The following is a 21188-nucleotide window of genomic DNA, read 5'->3' on the forward strand; positions in this document are numbered from 1 at the left end:
CGGTGTATTTTAATTTGTCACCAATCCATTTCATCTTTTATCTGGATTACCTGGTCTCCAGGAGTGAAACACAAGTGATTTGTTTCTCCTTCAAAATCTAGAGTAGCTCCAAACTAGTAAATTAATTGGAAATGTGACTTATAAATACAAGGATAAAGCAAGAGTTATACAAGAGGTCACCTGGAAGGTAGCTTATTTCCATATTCATTGAGTACAATTTACAAACATCATGAAACCTTCCTAATCTAGATTTCATGGGAAATAGAATCTAGCCCTTTTCGGCATGTTTACAACACCCCTGTGTTCTGAAATCCTGTTTCACTAGGAAATGGCTAAAAATTAAAATAACTCATTATACTTGACTTTAGAAATTCAGGGGAACCCAACAGTTATGCTCAGGAGAGGCTGAAGGCCCCTGTCATTCTGTTTGTCTTAACTTTCTAGTTTATCAAGATTTCTAGGAGTGGAATGTCTTACAGCCTTAACCGTAAAATTACTGCCTCTAGATCTTATCGGCTTCAAGCCTGGAGCAGAGTGGAACTGACTGACGGCTGAATGGAATACAGATGAAGCGATGGAGACCACCAGTCACTCAAAGTCCCATTTTATTAAGTGCTTGGAGAATGAGGTCCCAGAACCTTCAGTCAATTTAGGATTTAGTACAGGAAGCAGAAGATTCATGGTACTCTCTCTGAGGAGATTCATGTGAGGGCTCAAGTTGGCCTAGAGAAAACGGGGCACAGGAAAACAGAAAATGCTAAGATCATAACGGACATACACGCTTCTGCCAAAATCAGTGGAGAAGTGTTTTGGTTTCTGTTTTTATTTTTGTCACTGAGACTAATTGGAGACTAAGAAAATTATTTAAAATAGAAATGATTATTTCTGTAATATATGAAATATAATATACAAAATAATTGATTTATGCATAATTTATGCACACCTTTAAAAGATTTTCTTCCAAACATATCTTTATATATGATAATGAAACAGAAATTTTCATCTCACGTGACTATTTTGCTTTTCTACCTCTAGATAGTCATAACCCGTAATTCAACATTATTTTAACTGTTTCTTTTTCTTCCTTTGGTAAGAGAGACCGGTAGTTCGCCACTTTCTGTAACAGTCATTTCCTATAAATATGAGGAAGCCCTTCCAGGACTGACGTGAAAAAGAATCTCTGAGGTACACTGTTAGGTGAAAAAAAAACCCACAAAAACCAAAAACCAAACCAAAACAAAAAAACCGAGATGCAATATTGTTTAGTTACTATTTGTATTTTTTAAAATGTAATGAGCAGTAGACAGAGAGAGACATTCTGCTAGTATATTCACAGAGTATCTCTAGCACGATACTCAGAGAACTTGACACATGGTTGCCTCTAAGGGAAGGCTGAGGAACAGGGTCAGAAGACACTGCATCATGCACTCTCCTAGATCTTTTCACTTGTGCTACTTAAGAATGTGTAACTAATGCATAGACACAAATTAATAAAAATAGAATAAAGGGCCACTGGTTACCACTCCAGCAAAGGAATAAGACGGGCAAAAGCATTTTCTGGAGGCACTAAACACATTCATTCATCTATCTTTTTTTTCTTAAATAATCTCTACACCCAACGTGGGGCTCGAAGTTATAACCCCAGCATCAAGAGTGTACGTTCTACCGACTGAGGCAGCCAGACTCCCCATCTGTTCATCTTTCCAAAAAAAAGAAATGCCCTTACACTGAATCCATAAACACGTAAACCCAAGAATAAAGAAATAAAAGCACCTCTAACTCTTAAACAAATCTTAACTTTCTAAATTATATCAGCTAGGCCAGACTCTGACTTCTAAAGCAGCAGAAGGACATTCGAATTTTCTTCCAGGTAACTGAAAGAAATTATGGTATTTTACATTAATCAAAAGAGGGAGAGATATGAACAATATTAGTTTCAACACATTTTCCTTGTGCCTCTTGGTGGGATCTACTTTTAGCAAGAGCCGTTTAACATATATAATTACTAAATGTATATATAGAAAGGTATAAAAATTAGCTTTCCTATCACAGTCTAAAAAAACGATTAATGTAATCTTATTTAGTTAACAAGAAGAAAAAAAAATTCCATAAATAACCATCTAATTATAAGAATACAAATGTTATTTTATGGAGAAGTGAGTAAATAAAGCTTCTTAAATTGCTAATTATTATAAAGTCTGGTATAAAGTAAACTATGTTGTGATGAGCACAAAAATATCACTAACGACAATCACAAGGTTTTGACCCTCAAATGCAAATTGGGTTCAGGTTCCAAAATTCTAAAATTCTACAAATGATGTGGTTGTACAGAACAATAATGAAGAAAAATAAGAGGTTTCTTTTTTTTTTTTAAAGATTTTTTATTTATTTATTTGAGGTGGGGGCAGAGGGAGAAGCAGCCTCTCCACTGAGCAGGGAGCCCAACACGGGGCTCCATCCCAGGACCCTAAGATCATGACCTGAGCTGAAGGCAGACGTTTAACCGACTGAGCCAGCCAGGTGCTCCAGGAATGTAAGAGTTTTAAAAGAATAAAGACACGCAAGGAGACATCATGGTGATGCAGTTAGGAGAAAGATCAAAGTATGATGGTTCAGAGTTGTGACTGGGGCTAACTCCTCCACATCAATATCCATGTGCCACTGAAATGTTAACAATAAATAGATCCCTAGCATTATTAATTTAATAAAACATAAAACATTTATTCAAGTAGTAACTTAGCTGAACTCACGTCCAATGATGTTCCATTAAAAATAATCTTTTTGAAACTTATTTAATACTATCAGCAGGAAATGCCTATTAATGTGTGTATATACATATTTATATAAGTAAAAACATATATATAGATACATATATGTGTGTGTGTGTATATATATATACACATAACTTATACATATGGACTCCACTGACCAAATAAAAAAATACAGTAAGTAAAAGGAGAAACAGTATTTTGACCATATCTGAATATCAATAGTTTATACCACAATATATATTCATAAAATAAAATTGTATATGTTACCACCATAATCTTTCAGAAAATTCTGATATTTCTATGTAACTTGAAATCTGAAAACTTTTACAATGCAAAGATCAAACACTAAAACACGTTATGTAAAATGTTTTGTCATTTAAACTTATAAAACTAAAGGAAATCATATGCTCAAATGCAAATTCCACATTAATCACTCAGAGATCCTTCTAGTATAAGAAAGATGGTTGTACACTGAATATTAGACTAGGTAAGAAAATATTTCAAGTGCTATTTATCTTTCTTAGTAATGGTTTCAATTTGAAATTATCTTTTTGTTTCTATTGGCATATCTTGGGAACTGGGTTTGAACATTGGAATACACTCTTCTTTGAGCCAGAAGTTAGTCCTACTAAATTTAGACAGAAGCATTTCTGTATAGACTGAGGTCAAATGTAAGAGAGAGTCAAGGCAATTATACTGAGAACCAGAGCAGGAAACCTGGCTGCCCATGAACTGAGTAAAGTTCTGTGTTGTTCCCAAGAGCTCAAAACTTAACTAGTTTTCAGTTTCACATCAACTGAATTAACTGACTATACATTCCGCTTATTAAAGCCTCTCAAGCAATAGCCCAACTGACTATTTCCCAGGTAGGAATTCTGGCCACAGTATAGGCTTCGCTACCCGGTCTGTCGCGTTAAGCATGCTATAGGTGAGAGGCTGAACACTAAAGAACAGCCAGAGAAATGAACTTCCATGGCACAGCCTGGCTCAATGTTTGAAAGAAACAGCTTGAGTCTTGACCAACAAGTTGCTCAAGATGGTGCTCATATGGTTCTACAGAGAATGAAAACGATACATGAAAATAAGCAAATTCCCTTTAATGACATGATACCTACCCAAAAAATCTTGAGCTCTAGGAGTCTAAACAACCAGAAGCTACAAATTTTCTAACATTTGGCAAAAGGAGAATGGTAGAAAATCATAAATAGGTTGCACGGCACTTAAACTTTGTTGACTTTACTAGATTAACAGATGTGAAATTGTACACAGAATCACCACTTCATTGTGAATGAAGGAGATGAAGGTCTTTTGCACTATTGAGAGGGGAGGTCTAAATCTAATACAAATTTTGGTAACAATGCAAGATAATGCAATAAATACTAGCAGATGTATATTTAGATTATATATGTCATAGGACGCTATCATTTGTGCTTTGACCTTATGATTTTTTCATGCAAAGTTATCTTTTTATTTAACTTTTTTATTCCTTTTGCTAACAAGGAAATTTTCTTGTAAAAAAAGAAAACAAGCTACCAAAAAAAAAAAAAAAAACCAATCTTAACAAGAGAACCTTAAGTATTAATGTTTTTTAAAAAGTGTCAATTAATATATACAGTTGATACTATGAATCGATGGTTTTTTAATAGGTTGCCACTATGCCCAGTTACTATAATTCAGTTAAGTGTTAGTTTAATTTACCAATTAACATAATAAAAATTACACATCAAGTTTGTGTGATGGATAACTTAAAGAGTAATGTCACTTTTCATACTCTACTTAGAAAACAAACAAAACAAACAAAAAACAAACTATAAAACTTACTCTCTTATATTTGCACCTGTATTGCCATGACCCAAAATAATCAATTTCATTAACTCAGGGATAACACCAGTAAGTTTAGTAAACCCACATCCAGTGAATGACAATGTTTAGCAGAGAGCCTGCAGTCAGTGTGAAGACAGACAGCGATGCCTGGAGAAAGGGAAGGAGAAGGATTGGGGACGGGCAGATGGTATGCCAGCATGGCAGAGGGTGGGTGAAAGGACAGTGGGAAAGAACTCTTTCTCTCCATTTTTCAGTTTTCCTAAGGCCCTGGTCAGTGGCAAGTGTTTCCCTTTTCACTGAAAATGACTCTCCGGGTGGCCTTTATCAGGAATGCTATAACATACCCCCACCTGATCTACCTCCTTTCCTTTTACGGTAAAGATATAGTTATTTTTACACCTAGAACATTTTATAGTTCCTTTGTAAATATTATGATTTTAAAGCTGGAAGGAAATTAGGATATCATTTAGTTTAACTAAGCCCTTATTTTACTGCTAGGGGAACTGAGGTCCAGAGAAGCTATGATTTAGTTTCTAATCTACACAAATATACCGGCGTGACTAAAAAGTTTAGAAATGTCATATTTAGTGTTATCAAAAGCAAGAGACAAACACACATAAGAAATGCTTCAAAAACACAAAGAAAAAAGTACAAAAAAGAGCTTTTCCTCAGAATGGGTAGGCATCTGTTCTGATGTTAGTAGGAAGCAGTAAATTAAATATAATGAGCTTTCAGAAATGGATTAGGGAAAAGGTACTAAGTGATGAAAATCTGAACACATGTAATGATTACAAACATAAAAAATATATACAAAATACTTACCAAGTACATATTATATCTTCAGGAAAATCCATAAAATGAGAAATGTAAAGCCTCTCATAATTATTTCCTACCCAATTTGTTTCTACCTCCACTTCATTATAAGAACAAAATACACAGCAAGATTATGAAATGCACTTAATTCAAATCCCCAGCCCCCTTTTACATGAAGCACTTACATAATCAATTCCATTGCTACTTTAGCTGGGGGGGGGGTTCTCAGTGATTATCCTCCTTATACTTAGCTGAGGTGAGACTTGAAAGCTCAGGACACGGAGTTTGATGATATCAAATTCTACACAGCTTGTTATTACTATTTCTAGGAAAGCAGTCTCATACATTAAAATCTGTGTCAAAGTAAATATTTGTATTAAATTTTAAAAACTTGACATAGATGTTTTTTTTATTGGAATCACCTAGATCAGTCCTTCCCAAAGTGTCTCTGTGGTTGAACAGAGGGACTTTATCATATGGCACACGGGTAAACACTACCAACTTTACTATTTAAGTTTGGGTTTTTATACACTTCAGAAAAAAATTACACATGGTTTTCTATTTTAGAAGTGAATCGATTTAAAAAAATACATTAAGTAAATAATCGTACAGGTGACATAAGTGAATATGGCCAAACTAAATGTCTAAGGTTTGGGAAATGCTGCCCATGTGGTAACTTCTTTGGTGATGAGTTAACATAAAGACTACTGTTGAAAGATGTGAAAATTCAAACTCAGTTGTATTTTACTCTTCATAAGTCAGTGTAAATCAGCCTAAGATAAAAGTAAGTTCTTTCAGTAGAAATTTACAGTATTTTACTGAATATCACTGAAGGAAGCCTATGAAAATCAGCATTCGTGAGTAAGACTCACCTCTCTTCCCATTATTCATAAAAACTTTCCAACTCACATAATTGTGGGGGACACAGCGGTTTCATTCTGCATAGTACCACACGGACCATATTCTGGATAATACCACAGTACTAAAACTGCTCAACGCATTTGTGCCCAATCTGTGATGTTTTCTTCCCTCTAGAGAGGAAAATGTACCACAGAGGCTGTGAAGAAGCTATAACTTAAACAAGTAAAAACTCAAATACTTACTGTCGCTGGGGAGGCCCGAGTGGTATGTGTCACGGAGTGACCGGAGTTCTCCATTGAATTGCCGATGAGATAGGTTCCTCCAGAGCTACTGATGAGTTGTCCTCCCGTGACGCCCATCTGAATCCCACCAGTGCCCACCATGCTGTGGGACGACACCACCGTAGTCACCTGTGCAGAACTCCCTTGAGTATCAAAGTAATTCCCTCCAGTGTTTTGGCTGTACATCTGCGTTTCTGTGTAAGGATAAGTTGTTGTTCGGCTTTAGAAGAAGAAGGAAAAAGGAAGCAATTTAGTAGCTTATTGATATCATCTTAATGAATTTTTTCCCCAGCGTGAATATATGCTCAAAATGTATCAGTTAGCCTAGCCTTTGGGACAAGGAGAGTTTTGCACTTTCGTATGAAATTTCATTCCAGAAACGAAGGGTACGTTCCCTTAGTAAGTGCCTCAACGCTCCTCTGTACTCGGGAGCTTTTGCCCTTGACGGGGCCTGCTTCCCGCACATGCATAAACTCAGGTCTCATCCCGCCAAGAAATCTTGCGGAGCGACTTCTCTGATTCCGTATAACACTTCCTGCAGATCCCAGTTTGAGAAAAAGGGGCTCGCAAGTCGACTCCCCGGGCTACTTCCCATGCCTAGATGACTTGCAATAAACCTCCATGCGTGACCTAGGGAGTGTGCCTGGATCTCTTTCTTGCCACCGTAAGGACCTTGAGCAAACCGTTCCCTCTCATCGGCCCCTCAATCCCTACCTCTACCTCCTTCTCTTCCTTCACACTTAGGTTCCTCCCTGAGGAGATGACTACGCCACTTCTTCACATCCTTACTTTCTACTTGGCAACAAACGCAGTGAAGCTTCTGCCCTTAGCTTTTTACTGCAGTTGCTTTTAATAAGGTCGCTTGTGACCAAATCTAAATACCAAGCTAAAAGGCTGCTGTCAGTCCTTATCTTTTCTGACCTATCTGCAGCATGACATTGTTGACCACTCCATGTTGCCCTTTCCTTCCTTCTCCTGTTCTGATTAAGCAGCTTATTTGCTTGATTTATTTTTCATTTCCAATGGACTATCACTTACATTTTAACCTGACTTTGGTTTTCACTTCTCATTCTGAAATAATTATAAGCTCACGACAAGTTGCAAAAATAGTACAGAGGTAGAAAATACTTTCATTAAAAAAAAAAAAATTCAAATATCCAATGAAAATTCCCAGTTCCGTCCTCATTCTCTTCAACCCCACACCCCACAGCCAGCCACTACTGACAATTTGGTGTGTATGTTCTCAGACATTTTCTATGTATATCAAGAGTCTCTCGGTCCTAACCTCTCTTGCTCCTTGGTTTCTATGGCATTTCTTGTCCACTTTTTGCTTTTTTTCACCACTACCTTTAAAGGACCTTTTGGAGGCTCTAGTTTTCTGGCATTTTAAATACTAGTATTTTCTGAGGTCTCCATTTTTGGCTCTTATTTTTTCTCATTTTTATTCAGACCACCTATTTTTACCATATACACACTCATAGTAAATGACCTTACATGGGTTAGTATCTCTCTCTACTTTGTGGTTATACTAGAAGAAATAAAATCTGGATTTCTAATGGCCACTTGGTTATTTCCACTAGGAAACCCCATGATAAATGACTAGCGCCCATATATAAAATTTAACTTATGGCTAAAAAGAAATTCCCTTTCTCTCTTGCTCCTTTCCCAAACTCCCCCCCCTTGGCAGAAGGCAGCCCCTCCATCCCCAGCTTTGGAAATTATTACTGACACTGTCCTCATCCAGACTATCAGTCACTAAGTCTTACCAGTTTTACCTTCTAAATAATTCTCCAATCCTCCTTTGCATTCAGAAGAAATTCAAAACCTTTGACCTGCCTTACAAGAAGCAGTAGGGCTGGTGATACCTATGTGATCTCCAGACATGTGACTAGCCATGTCCTCAAACGCTTTCCTCACTCACACCATGCTGACCTTTTCACTGCTTCCTCCCAGAATTATTTTTCTGCACCTTGCCCTCTGTGGCCAGTCCTTGTAGGGCTGTTATGTTTTGTTCTCGGTACTTTCCCAACACCCTGTGCATCCTTGAAACAGCTCTCAATACGCTTATTGTTAATTTCCTCCTGTCTTCATACTCCTGTGAAATTATGTTTTATTCCCATCTGTGCCCTCAACATTTAACACTGTTGCTGGTAGGTAGCAGAGACACTAGTCAACAAATAAAAATATGATTCTATTTAAAAGTATATTTGACATAATAGCCACTTTCATAAATTTCTAAAACGTAAATCCCTTTTTGTTTTGTTAAAACGTGAGAATTTACATAAACTATTCCAAGATGTTTTGGTATCACTTAAAGCACGTCATTCAAACCCATTATAAATTATATTTGCAATATAATCTACACTGTAAATTTTAGTAAAATAATAAAGATGCTCCAAAGGTATTCTCCACTGGGTAAAGTTACTGCTTTCCAGAAAGAGTTACCACAGATCCAGGTATAAATTTTAGTTTGGGGTGATGAATGAAATAACTCTGTAGAGAACATTTTTTTTTTTTTTTTTTTTTTTACAGATAGAAAAATGCCATTTAAAATACACACACATCATCATTGCTCTATTTCCCAACTGGAAATCCATTTATATATTTCTTTCATTACACATTTATATAATAAAAACCAGCCATGTTTCTTCCAAATTTAGGTAAAAAGAGAAATGTGCTCATTTTAACTTATGCCCACTAAATATGATAGTGACCCTATTTCACTGCGCTTAAAATAACACATTCTGATGATGATATTTAAGTAAAGCCAAGTAAAGTGTAGAAATACATATATGACAATAAATACTTCCACAAAGTTGGGCATGGTGCTGGCTTTCCTTTTCACAGTCTGAAGGAAATGATTAAGCATGCTCCCAACATGAAGCTGATTTCACAAGTGAAATATATAATAGCTACAGATCGCTAATATTTACTGACCCTTTCCTATGCAACGAGCACTATTTAATGTGCTTTTCAGGTATTGACTCATTTAATCTTCATTACAACTCTAAGAGATAAGTACTATTATAATTTCTATTTCACAGACAAGGTGAGTAATTGTTTAAAAAAGGTTAGAGAGAGTACATAGCTTTGTCTGAAGCAAACAGCTGGTAAAAAAAAAAAAAAAGTAGATGTGGGGGGCACCTGGGTGGCTCAGTCTGTTAAGCATCTTCCTTTGGCTCAGGTCCAGCTCCCTGCTCAGCAGGGAATCTGCTTCTCCCTCTCCCTCTGCCCTTTCCCTGCTCCTGCTCTCTCTCTCTCTCTCTCCTTCCCTCTAAAATAAATAAATAAAATCTTTAAAAAAATAGATTTGGGAGTCTGCACTTAGCCCATGTTCTCAACCATTTCATCACGTAAAAAGAACTTTTTGTGTGTGTCCGTATTTGCGAACGACTGAGGGAAGCAGCCTCTACAGGTATTACAGGGAAAGCATGAGCTTCCTGTTGCTGTCTGGGATTTGCTTACACCTGCGCTCACTGTTTACTAGCACCACACTCCCCTCTTACTCAGAATGGAAACTGTGGGAGATGTCCTCACAATGATACAAGGAGAGATGGAGAAGGCGGGATTATTTCAGAGGATACTTACCATCACACACTTAGATTCTAGAGGTTCTATGATCATGGAAGTCACTATTCTACCTTAAGAGAAACAGTCCAAGGCATTTAAATCCCTCCATCTGTTGGGCATGCCTCTGAAGTTCTCAGTGAACAAAAGTAATACAAACCAATGCATCAAAGATACCTAAAATCTCTATAGCCCTTAAGTCAGTATGAAAACATGGCAGCCCACTTTTATTTTCATACTTCCTTCTAGTAGTGAGAGATCATTTGTGAGCTAGAAAGTGAAAAAGGAACAGGAAAAGGGGAAAGTCACTGAAGAGTGTGCCTGACTCATAAACTATCCTCTTCACTTAATCATGACCCATGGGACAGGGGAGAAGAAGACTGGGCCACTGCACAGACACATATTGGGGTAAAAACTGACAATTTTGGAGGGAGGACAAAATTTATTAAGAAATGAAGTGTCGTGAAGGGTTTCTGAATTTGTCTTCTGACAAATGTACCCTTGCAGTGGGAATGGAGGAGACTTTTAAACTGGGTAATAGAGGCAGACCACAAGATCCTTAGCCCCTGTCCTTTAAAGATTAAGGCGATAAGCATTAACCCATTGTTGAAGTCTTGTCTCCAGAGCCAGAGCCAAAGTCATGCAGAGATAACTCCGAAAGGTCTCTGCCATGTCTAAATGCTTGAAGCTCCTGGATAAACACTGAAAAATTTATGTAAAAAAAAAAGAAAAGAGGGGCGCCTGGGTGGCACAGCGGTTAAGCGTCTGCCTTCGGCTCAGGGCGTGATCCCGGCGTTCTGGGATCGAGCCCCACATCAGGCTCCTCTGCTATGAGCCTGCTTCTTCCTCTCCCACTCCCCCTGCTTGTGTTCCCTCTCTCGCTGGCTGTCTCGATCTCTGTCAAATAAATAAATAAATAAAATCTTTAAAAAAAAAAAAAAGAAAAAAAAAAAAGAAGAAGAAGCACCAACAGCACAAAGTTCTTTCTTAGGCCTGGAAGTAATGACTCTTTAATTCTGATACCTGAGATCAGTCTGTCTTTCACACTGTATAATGAATACATATGAGTTATTGCTTGAACACTATTTTCCCCCCAAATTTCCAAAACATAGGTTCCAGAAAATTACTCAATATTTGGCTTATCAGACTGCAAGCAGCTTACTATTTCTGGACTGTACACTCCTGAGACAGTTAAATTCCCAAGCAGTTCTGTGCACATTTGAAAAGTGCTACTGTGTTCCTTTCACTTGTTCTTTATTGATTGCCACAGACTATTATGAAAATACCGTGTCATTGCTCCGCATATGTATCCAGTAATGAATGTAAATACATAGATATGTACATATTGCTGACAGAAGCGTCTTCACAGCTGACTCTTTTATAAGTTTCTATGTAAACGTCAGGACTGATCCATTGAATTCAGTAAATTAGTGCTGTTTGCATCCCATCATGCCTCAGCACATACCTCGGCTAAGCATGACCCTGAATATTCCCTGCTTGTTTATTCACGAGGACGATTATGTCAATTTACCTTAGCTATAACCAATTTTCTGTTTTCTTTAGCTTCGAGTGTCTTATCCACAACTCTAGATACATAATATCTCCAAACTATGTGTTTTGTATTTTACCCAGGTGTTGAATATCCTCCCACCAATAAGCTAGTCAACTAGAAGATTAAGCAATGGCATGAAAATGGTAAATTAAGGAAATAGAGTATCTTGCAAGTTTTACACCATAAAATGTATTATGAAGACAGAATATAATGATGCGGATCATTATAATATCTTACACCGGCAGAATGTTTTATTCTTCGCAGGCTATTCTGTATACATTCTGTATACATTCTTTTAACAAATATTTACCGAGCATCTATTCTAGCACCTAGAATAAAAGGAACAAAAGAGACATGACATCTACGGTCATAAAGGCTAGATGAGTAGGTGATCAAAAATAAATGCAATACAATAATCAGAAATTTTCTTAAGTCTATGGAAGAAAAATCGAATACGAAAGCATAATAAGTGGAAGGGGGCCTATTAGAGTAGTCAAGTAACGTTACCCCAAAGGGGAGATATTTAGCTTAAAACTGAAAGACGAAAAGGAGTCAGCCCTGTGGAAAACAGAAAGAAAAACCTACTGGGAAGAGAGCACCACGTGTGTAAAGTTACAACAGAAGAAAGATCCTGATATTTAGGAAGAAATCACAAGTCTGGAATGGCGGGATATAATGAATGAGGATATTAGAAAGAGGGTTGACAAAGTAGGTAAAAGTTAAACATGCAAACAGTGTAAATATGTTTTTTAAACTGTGGGTCACATTCACAATTTTAATAGGTCACAACAGTTATTAAAAAGAGACTAGCCGGGGCGCCTGGGTAGCGCAGTCGTTAAAGCGTCTGCCTTCGGCTCAGGGCGTGATCCTGGCGTACCGGGATCGAGTCCCACATCGGGCTCCTCTGCTGTGAGCCTGCTTCTTCCTCTCCCACTCCCCCTGCTGTGTTCCCTCTCTCTCTGGCTGTCTGTCACATAAATAAATAAAATCTTAAAAAAAAAAAAAAAAAAAAAAAAAGAGACTAGCCGAGGCCAGCCAACATTCAAGCATATTACACCTCGTAAGGATAAGCCTTATTTTGAGAAACATTTATTTCTATTGTTTAAATACATGGGGTGTGTATGTGTGTGTGTGTGTGTGTGTGTGTATTTACCGGAGTAGAAAATGAACCCCCAACCTTGTCACTGTGGATGGTAGTCCATAAAGTCTGAAAGACACTGTTACGAACTATGGTGAGAACTTTGTATTATGCTGGGGTGGGAGTAAGGAGGCTTGGGTAGGGGAATGTTCCAGCTAGAGAACTAACCAGAGCAAAATCCTGAGGCCAGAGAGGTAACTGGAAACCATGAGAGGGAGGGCCCGACGCTGCAGACGGGTCATGTGAGGTGATCCTGTACACGTTCAGGAGATAGGCTAGGAGGTGATCTTACTGAGAACTGATTCAGCGTCCTGATAGCAATATTCATTTTATCGAACCAGATCGATGAAATAGGTAAATAAGTGTAGCCAGAGTGTCTTAAATATTTTCCAAAAGTCTGAGAGTACAAGAGGGAACTTGGAGAATTTGGGAACTAGGGGGAATTATTTTTAAAGATGGGGGGTGTATTAGCTCACTTATTGGGATCAGGGGAGTCACACGGGTTGGGGATTGTTGCCCCTCTTACGCAGCCACGTCAGAATCCAGTGGTGGCAGGGGTGCATGATCTGAGACCGTGGCAGCGCCGTGGTGTCCTTAACGGACTTCTTCTGTGATGTGCTTTTAGCTACAGTCTGGCTGCTGCCTAACGCTACTCATGCCCATCCTTGCTCATCCGCATTCTCCAGACTCCCTTGACATTCTCTGAGTCACAAATACCTTTCCATAAATCCCGTGTTCTGCTTACATAAGCCAGAGCTGGTTTCTGCGGCTTGAAATCAAGAACGCTGCCTTGAACAGTTTTCCACTAGGAAGTTCTTACGTGCACCACAAAAGCCCTGCACAGAAGTAGCTACGTTATTTGGAATCTTCAACAAACTGCATTCATATGGGGTATAATCTCCGGCTGGCCGGTATGCAGGACTATTTGAGTTTTGAAACAGATATTGAATGCTTCCAGTCAGACTGAAGCCAGAAGATGCCATGGAGGGGCCATGTCCATTTTGTGAAAGACACGAAAGGGAAAATAGCAATTGAGAAAGCAATTCAAGTGACATGACCCTTAACCTATTATTACCTAAGCATCAAAAACAATAGACTGAATATAAAGAAAGAAATACTACTCAATATCACGAATAAAACCCTTGGCTTGATTTAAATTCAGAAGACAGACTTATTTCTGCTCATCTCAACTGCTGTAACAATAAATAAAACTAAAAGCACTTATTGAATTGTTGCCAAAACAACTAGGGAGGAAATGCAGGAATGAATGTTAAAAGTCGATAAGAATTCTTGCAACAACTAATTGGGATTTCTCATTCATGTGTAGTATTTTCATTACTATATATGTGCATAATGTCCAAAGTATTGGAACTGTAACTTATATCATCCTATACCATTACATCAAGATAACTGGGCATTTATACTTCGTATTTAAATTCTTTATTTCTAATAAAGAAATGTGGTTCTCACACTTCGGCATTCGTAAGAATCATTGGGAGGGCTTGTTGAAACACCAATGGCCCGACCCCACCCCCAAAACTCCTGATCCAGAACCAGGCTGGTGCTTCTAACAAGTTCTCAGGTGGTGTCAGTGTTGCTGGTCTGCGAAACTTTAAGAACCACTGTGTTGGAAGATACTAAAAATGTGCAACCCATAGTTCACAGATATGAAGGAAAAAAGTACTATCTCAAAACTATTAGTTCTTTTAGTCTGAGTTTTTTTAAAAGTCTAAAGTCTGCTATTATAAAGGAGTTTTATACTGTTGCAGTTATCCCTGAGAGCATTACCAAAATGTCCATTGCCAGAATGGTTTTTAAGCGCACCCAGAAAGTACACATAATAAGTACATATACAGGTCATTTGTCCTGACAACTAAGTCAGGGAGTGCATACGGACTTACATCAACTTTAGCAGAGATGGATCATACAAAAGTTTGATCCAGAGTCCCTGGTTTGAATTTATAAATAAGAAAAACTGAGCTAGATCGAACGGTAGTCATATTTTTAATTTTTTTGAGGAAAATCCATACTGTTTTCCATAATGGCTGTACCAATTTACGTTCCCACCAAGAGCGCACAAGGGTTCCTTTTTCTCCACACTCTCATCAACATATGTTATTTCTTGTCTTTTTGATAACAGCATTTTCCTAATGATTAGTGATGCTGAGAATTTTTTCATGTACCTGTGGGCCATTTGTATGTCTTTGAAAAAAATGTCTATTCAGGTCCTTAGCCTATTCTTTAATTGGATTATTTGCCTTTTTTGCAAATAAAAAGGTGTGTCGGTCCCTTCTATATTTTAGATATCAACCCCTTTCAGATATATGACGTACAAATATTTTCTCCCATTTGGTAGGTGGCCTTTTCATTTTGCTGATGGTTTCCTTTGCCTTTTAGTTTGATGAGTCCACTTGTTTATTTTTGCTTCTGTTTCCTGTGCTTTTGATGTCATATCTAAAACATCATTGCCGAGACTGATCTCAACGAACATATACCCTATGTGTTCTTTTAGGAGTTTTACAGTTTCAGATCTTTTTTTTTTTTTTAAAGATTTTATTTATTTATTTGACAGAGAGAGAGACAGTGAGAGAGGGAACACAAGCAGGAGGAGTGGGAGAGGAAGAAGCAGGCTCCCAGCGGAGGAGCCTGATGTGGGGCTGGATCATAGAACGCCGGGTCACGCCCTGAGCCAAAGGCAGACGCTTAACAACTGAACCACCCAGGCGCCCCTACAGTTTCAGATCTTATACCTAAATCTATAATTTATTTCAATTTTTGTGAGTGTTGTAACATAGTGGTCCAATTTCTTTTCTTTTTCTTCTTTTTTTTTTTTTTTGCATGTGAAGATCCAGTTTTTCTCAATACCATTTATTGAAGAAACTATCCTTTTCCTATTGTATATTCTCATGCCTTTGTCAAAGATTAGTTGGCTGTATATGCTTGAGCTTATGGCTTATTTCTGGGCACTCTATTCCACTCTATTGGCCCATGTGTCTATTTCAGAGTGACCATATAATTCAGCAATCCCACTTCTGGGTATATATCTGAAGGTAATGAAATCAGTATTTCATAGAGGTATCTGCACTCCCATGTTCACTTCAGCATTATTCATAATAGCCAAGACACGGACACAACTTAAGTGTCCATCAACAGATGAATGGATGAAGAAAATGTGGTATAAATATATACAATGGAATATTATTCAGCCATTGCAAAAACATAGATACACTGAGAACATAATGCTAAGTGAAATAAGTCAGACAAAGACAAGTACTATATAATGTCTCCTTTCAATGTGGAATATAAAGAATTAAACTCATAAGAACAGAGAGTAGAATGGTGGTTGCCAGGGGCTGGAGCTGGGAGAAATGGGAGATAATGACCAAAGGAGATAAACTTTCAGTTAAAGAGTAAGTTCTAGGGATCTAACATACGGCATTATAACTATAGCTAATAATACTGTATTGAGCATGTGAAAACAGTAACAGAAACTGAGCAACCACATACAAGCACATAAGCCCAAAAATGTTTTATAGCAAAAAAAAAGAACCCCCCACCACAAAAAAGCTGTGTTAATACTATGTTAACAGCATCTCAACTCAGTTCCAATCATTTTCCCTTGTGTATTTAAAACAACCAAGTAGCATGTCAGTAGAGTTGCAGGATACAAAATTAATGCACCGAATAAAGTGCATTTCCATATGCTAATAACGAAGTAGCAGAAACGGAAGTTAACGATTCCATTTACAGTTGCACCAGACAGAATGAAATAGGAATAAACTTAACCAAGGAGGTGAAAGACTTGTCATCTGCAAACTACAAAACACTGATGAAAGAAAATAAAGAATGCACAAACAAATGGAAAGACATTCCATGCTCACGGATGGACGGAATTAATATTGCTAAAATGTCCATACTACCCTAAACAATCTACAGATTCAATGCAATTTCTACCAAAATACCAATAGTATTTTTCATAGAACCAGAACAAATAAAACTAAAATTTATCTGGAGTCACAAAAGATCCTGAATAGCCAAAACACTCTTGAGAAAAAAAACAACAAGTTGGAGGTATCACATTCCCATATTTCAAGATCTACTACAAGGCTGTGGTAATCAAAACAATATGGTACTAGAACAAAAACAGACATATATATCAATGGAACAGAAAAGCCCAGAAATAAACCTACATTTATAGGGTCAATTAATCTGCAATAAAGTAAGAACATACAAAGGAGAAGAGATAGTCTCTTCAAAATATGGTGCTGGGAAAACTGGCCAGTTACATGCAAGAGAATGAAACTGGACAACTTCCTTACACCATACACCACAAAAATAAATTCAAAATGGATTAAAGACCTAAATGTAAGAAGTGAAACCATAAAACTCCTTTGAGAAATCATAGGTAGTCATTTCTTTGACATTGGCCTTAGCAACATTTTTCTAGATATGTCTTATCAGGCAAAGGAAACAAAAGCAAAAATAAATTATTAGGATTACATCAAAATAAAAAGCTTTTGCACAGCATAGGTAACTGTCAATAAAACAATAAGGCAACTGACTGAATGGGAGAAGATAATGGCAAATGATATATCTGATAAGGGGTTAATATCTAAAATATATAAAGAACTTATACAACTCAACAGCCAAAAGAATAATCCAATTAAAAATGGACAGAGGACCTGAGTAGATATTTTTCCTAAGAAGACATACAAATGACCAACACACATGAAAAGATGCTCAACATTACTCATCATCAGGAAAGTGCAATTCAAAACCACAATGAAATATCACCTCACACCAGTCTGAATAGCTACAAAAAAAAAAAAAAAGAAAGAAAGAAAGAAAGAAGAAGAAGTAGTAGTAAGTGTGGTGAGGATGTAGGGAAGAAGAAGAAGAAGAAGAAGAAGAAGAAGAAGGGGAAGAAGGGGAAGAAGAAGAAGAAGAAGAAGGAGGGAGGGAGGAGGAGGAGGAGGAGGAGAAGAAGAAGAAGAAGAAGAAGAAGAAGAAGAAGAAGAAGAAGAAGAAGTAGTAGTAGTAGTAGTAGTAGTAGTAGTAGTAGTAAGTGTGGTGAGGATGTAGGGAAGAAGGAACCCTCATGCACTATTGGTGGGAATGTTAAGTTGGTGTAGCCACTTTGGAAAACAGTATGGAGGGTCCTCAAAAAACTAAAAATAGAAATTTCATATGATCCATTTCACTGCTGGGTATTTACTCAAAGAAAATAAAAATACTACTTTGATAAGATATATGCACCTCTATGCTCACTGCAGCATTATTCACAGTAGCCAAGATATGGAAGCAACCCAAGTGTCCATCCATAGATGAATAAATAAAGAAGATGCCCAGCCATAAAAAAGAATGAGATCTTCCCATTTGCAACAACATGGATGGATCTAGAGGGTATTATGCTGAGTGAAGTAAGTCAGACAGAGAAAGACAAATACCACATAATTTCACTTATACGTGGAATCTAAAAAACAAAACAAAGAAAAAGTAAAAACAGACCCATAAATATGGAGAACAAACTGATGGTAACCAGAAGGAAGGGGGAGAGGGGTGGGTAAATGGGTGAAGGGGAGTGGGAGACACAGGCTTCCAACCATGAGGTACTTCCAATCCTGAGTAAGGAATGAGGATTAAAGGTACAGCACAGGGAATAAAGTCAGTGGTATTACAGTAGCATTATATGCTGACAGATGGTAGCTACACTTGTGATGAGCATAACACAAGGTATGGACTTGTTGAATCACTATGTTGTACACCTGAAACTAATGGAACATTGTATCAACGATACTTCAATAAAAAAAAATTTAAATTTTAAATTTTAAAGAGAGAAAAAACTCACAATAAAAATAAGTGAGACGGACCACCCAAGTAGCCTGCTCTTGTCTCACATGTCATTAAATGCTATCTTTAACTGCATTCCTTCAACAAATACAGGTTGAGCACCTACGTGACTATGACTGTTCTAGTATTAGAGAAAGGGGAGCAAAAACCGGGTAGCTGAGTACGTGAAATTTACATTCTGGTGGGGGAAAGACAAATGTTAGCTAAGTTAAAAATAGTCACGGCAACGATTTATACTCATTAAGTGTTGTGAAAGAAATGTCGTCTCTGTTAGAGAACAGTAGGGAAACACACACAGAACTTCGGCCACAGAAAAATTACGTGGCCAATACTAAGAATGAGGAAGACCCCACAAAATAAGAAGAAAACAGAAGAATATAGTCAGAAAAGCCACGAGGAGAGTGTGATTCAAGTAGGGAGAGAGTAGCTGGCAGGGTGGCTGTCTGAGATTAAGAAAATTTAATCTAGGGGCGCCTGGGTAGCACAGTCGTTAAGCGTCTGCCTTCGGCTCAGGGCGTGATCCCGGCGATCTGGGATCGAGCCCCACATCGGGCGCTTCCACTGGGAGCCTGCTTCTTCCTCTCCCACTCCCCCTGCTTGTGTTCCCTCTCTCGCTGGCTGTCTCTCTGTCAAATAAATAAATAAATAAAATCTTAAAAAAAAAAAAAAGAAAAGAAAATTTAATCTAGAAGAATGTCTCTTAGACTTAACAGTTGGGAGTCACCAATAACCTTGACAAGAGCATTTTCACTGTAATGTGGAGAAGAAAGCCAGCTTGGAAGAGGCTGAAGAATATGAGGTCAATCCAGAGAGATTTTACTATGAAGAGGAAGAAACAGACCAGGCACTTGTCAGAGACAGATACTTTCAAAAATGGACAAAAGCAGCTAACACGTGTATGTGTGTTGTTGGGGTCAGAGTGCGAAGGCCAGGCAAACAGGTGGTATGCCCCATACGCTACGTCAGGCACACTGGGGCTTCAGAGCATTTGGTGGGAGGCAGGTCTATTAGTTTGACTTCCTCTGAGGGCTGGACTAAGATTTGTGAGTGCTGTCCTTTCTAGAACCTTCTGGTCATGACAGAGCTCGGCCTTTGTGAACCAACCTCAGACTTTAGATAGTTGAGGGATTATACTCATATCCTAAAAGACATCAGCCTCTTTGTGAGGCACAATATCATGATTCGAAATACACACCCTTTACAAATACACACCTTCAACAAAAATTTCTCACTCCAGCTTCAAATACTGTTCAAGTGGAGGTTTTTATCCAGTTTTACTTTTGCGGTTAGTTTTAGAAGCGTACCTGTGCCAAAAGTGAATATACTTTTCCAGACAATACTAATTACCCCACTTCCCGTTCCCTACCCTCTCTGTACCTGACCTGGTTATTAAGTAACACTTTTAACTATTAATTCCATTCCACGGATTAAGAATCTCAATGCAAAAATGCCGTTTGTCCGAGGTTACACTGTAGTGAGTAGGGGACGTGATATGTGAACAGGGGTATGTGCAGTTCATTTAAGAAAACTAGTAACACAACTTGGTTCTACACCTAAAAAAGGATATGTGGATTTCTTTCATTTCTTCTTTTTGTAATAAAAGGGGGGGGAAGGAGAAAAATTAAGTGTCTAAAGTCTTCCAAGTATTATCGTGCAGAATTATTCTAGACAACAAGCTACTGGATATGAAAATATCACAGAGCAAATTACCCTTCATGTGCATCATTTCATTCTACTAATGAAAAATAATAAAAAGCTATATTGACAGCACAGTCAGTTCACAGCTTTTCCCTTGGAAGCTGTTTAACTAAAATATTCAAGCTGAAAAATTATTACATATGGACTTCTCTATACATTTTATGAGTACCCAAAGAACACTATATATTCATGAAATAAATTTAACTATAAAAGTATAAGACGATTTTTTAAAAAAACATGAAATGAGATTCATATAACATTCTTAGTTTTAAAGAATAAAAAAAGATCGTAAGTTCAATTATCAACCTATAATAAGATAAACAATCATGCAATAGCATAAAGCATAAAATTTACTAAAAAATGTTTTCTTGTAACTGACCTTCCCTCCAATCCCCCAAATAGCTCAGGATCAAAAGACCCTTACTTGCAGGTCTTTGGAAAGGACCATGCCCTGAAGGTCAGAAAATAGGAACTCTAGACATTAACTCGCTGGCCAAATCCCTGCACCTCTCTGGGCCTCCCCTCCACTTACTCATCTGCGAGGACTGGAATATATGATCTCCACAACCTTCTCGACTATGACATTCTGAGAAGCTATATTTGAAAGTCTTCAGTTTTTGGAGAGAGGGGAATTTCTTTTCTTTTCTTTTTTTTTTTTTTTTTTTAAGATTTATTTATTCATCTGACAGAGAGAGAGCGTGTTTGTGCATGTGGGGGGAGGGGAGAAGCAGACTCCTGCTGAACTCCGAGTCTGATGCAAGGCTTGATCTCAGGACCCCAAGATTATGACTTGAGCCAAAATTAAGAATCGGACACTCAACCAACTGAGCAAG

At 37.7% G+C, this 21188-nt stretch overlaps 1 protein-coding gene across 6 annotated transcripts in view; it reads right to left on the bottom strand.

The window, feature by feature from the left end:
- Positions 1–21188, bottom strand: part of RFX3 (regulatory factor X3) — a 285719-nt gene that overhangs the window by 92738 nt on the left and 171793 nt on the right. For all 6 annotated transcript variants that reach the window (XM_040620294.1, XM_040620295.1, XM_040620296.1 and 3 more), the window contains one exon: positions 6512–6770. In XM_040620294.1, the coding sequence (XP_040476228.1) occupies positions 6512–6770 (259 nt within the window). The remainder of the gene's footprint in view (positions 1–6511; positions 6771–21188) is intronic.

Source organism: Ursus maritimus, unplaced genomic scaffold (genome assembly GCF_017311325.1).
Source record: "Ursus maritimus isolate PB19 unplaced genomic scaffold, ASM1731132v1 scaffold_34, whole genome shotgun sequence".
NCBI lineage: Eukaryota > Metazoa > Chordata > Mammalia > Carnivora > Ursidae > Ursus > Ursus maritimus.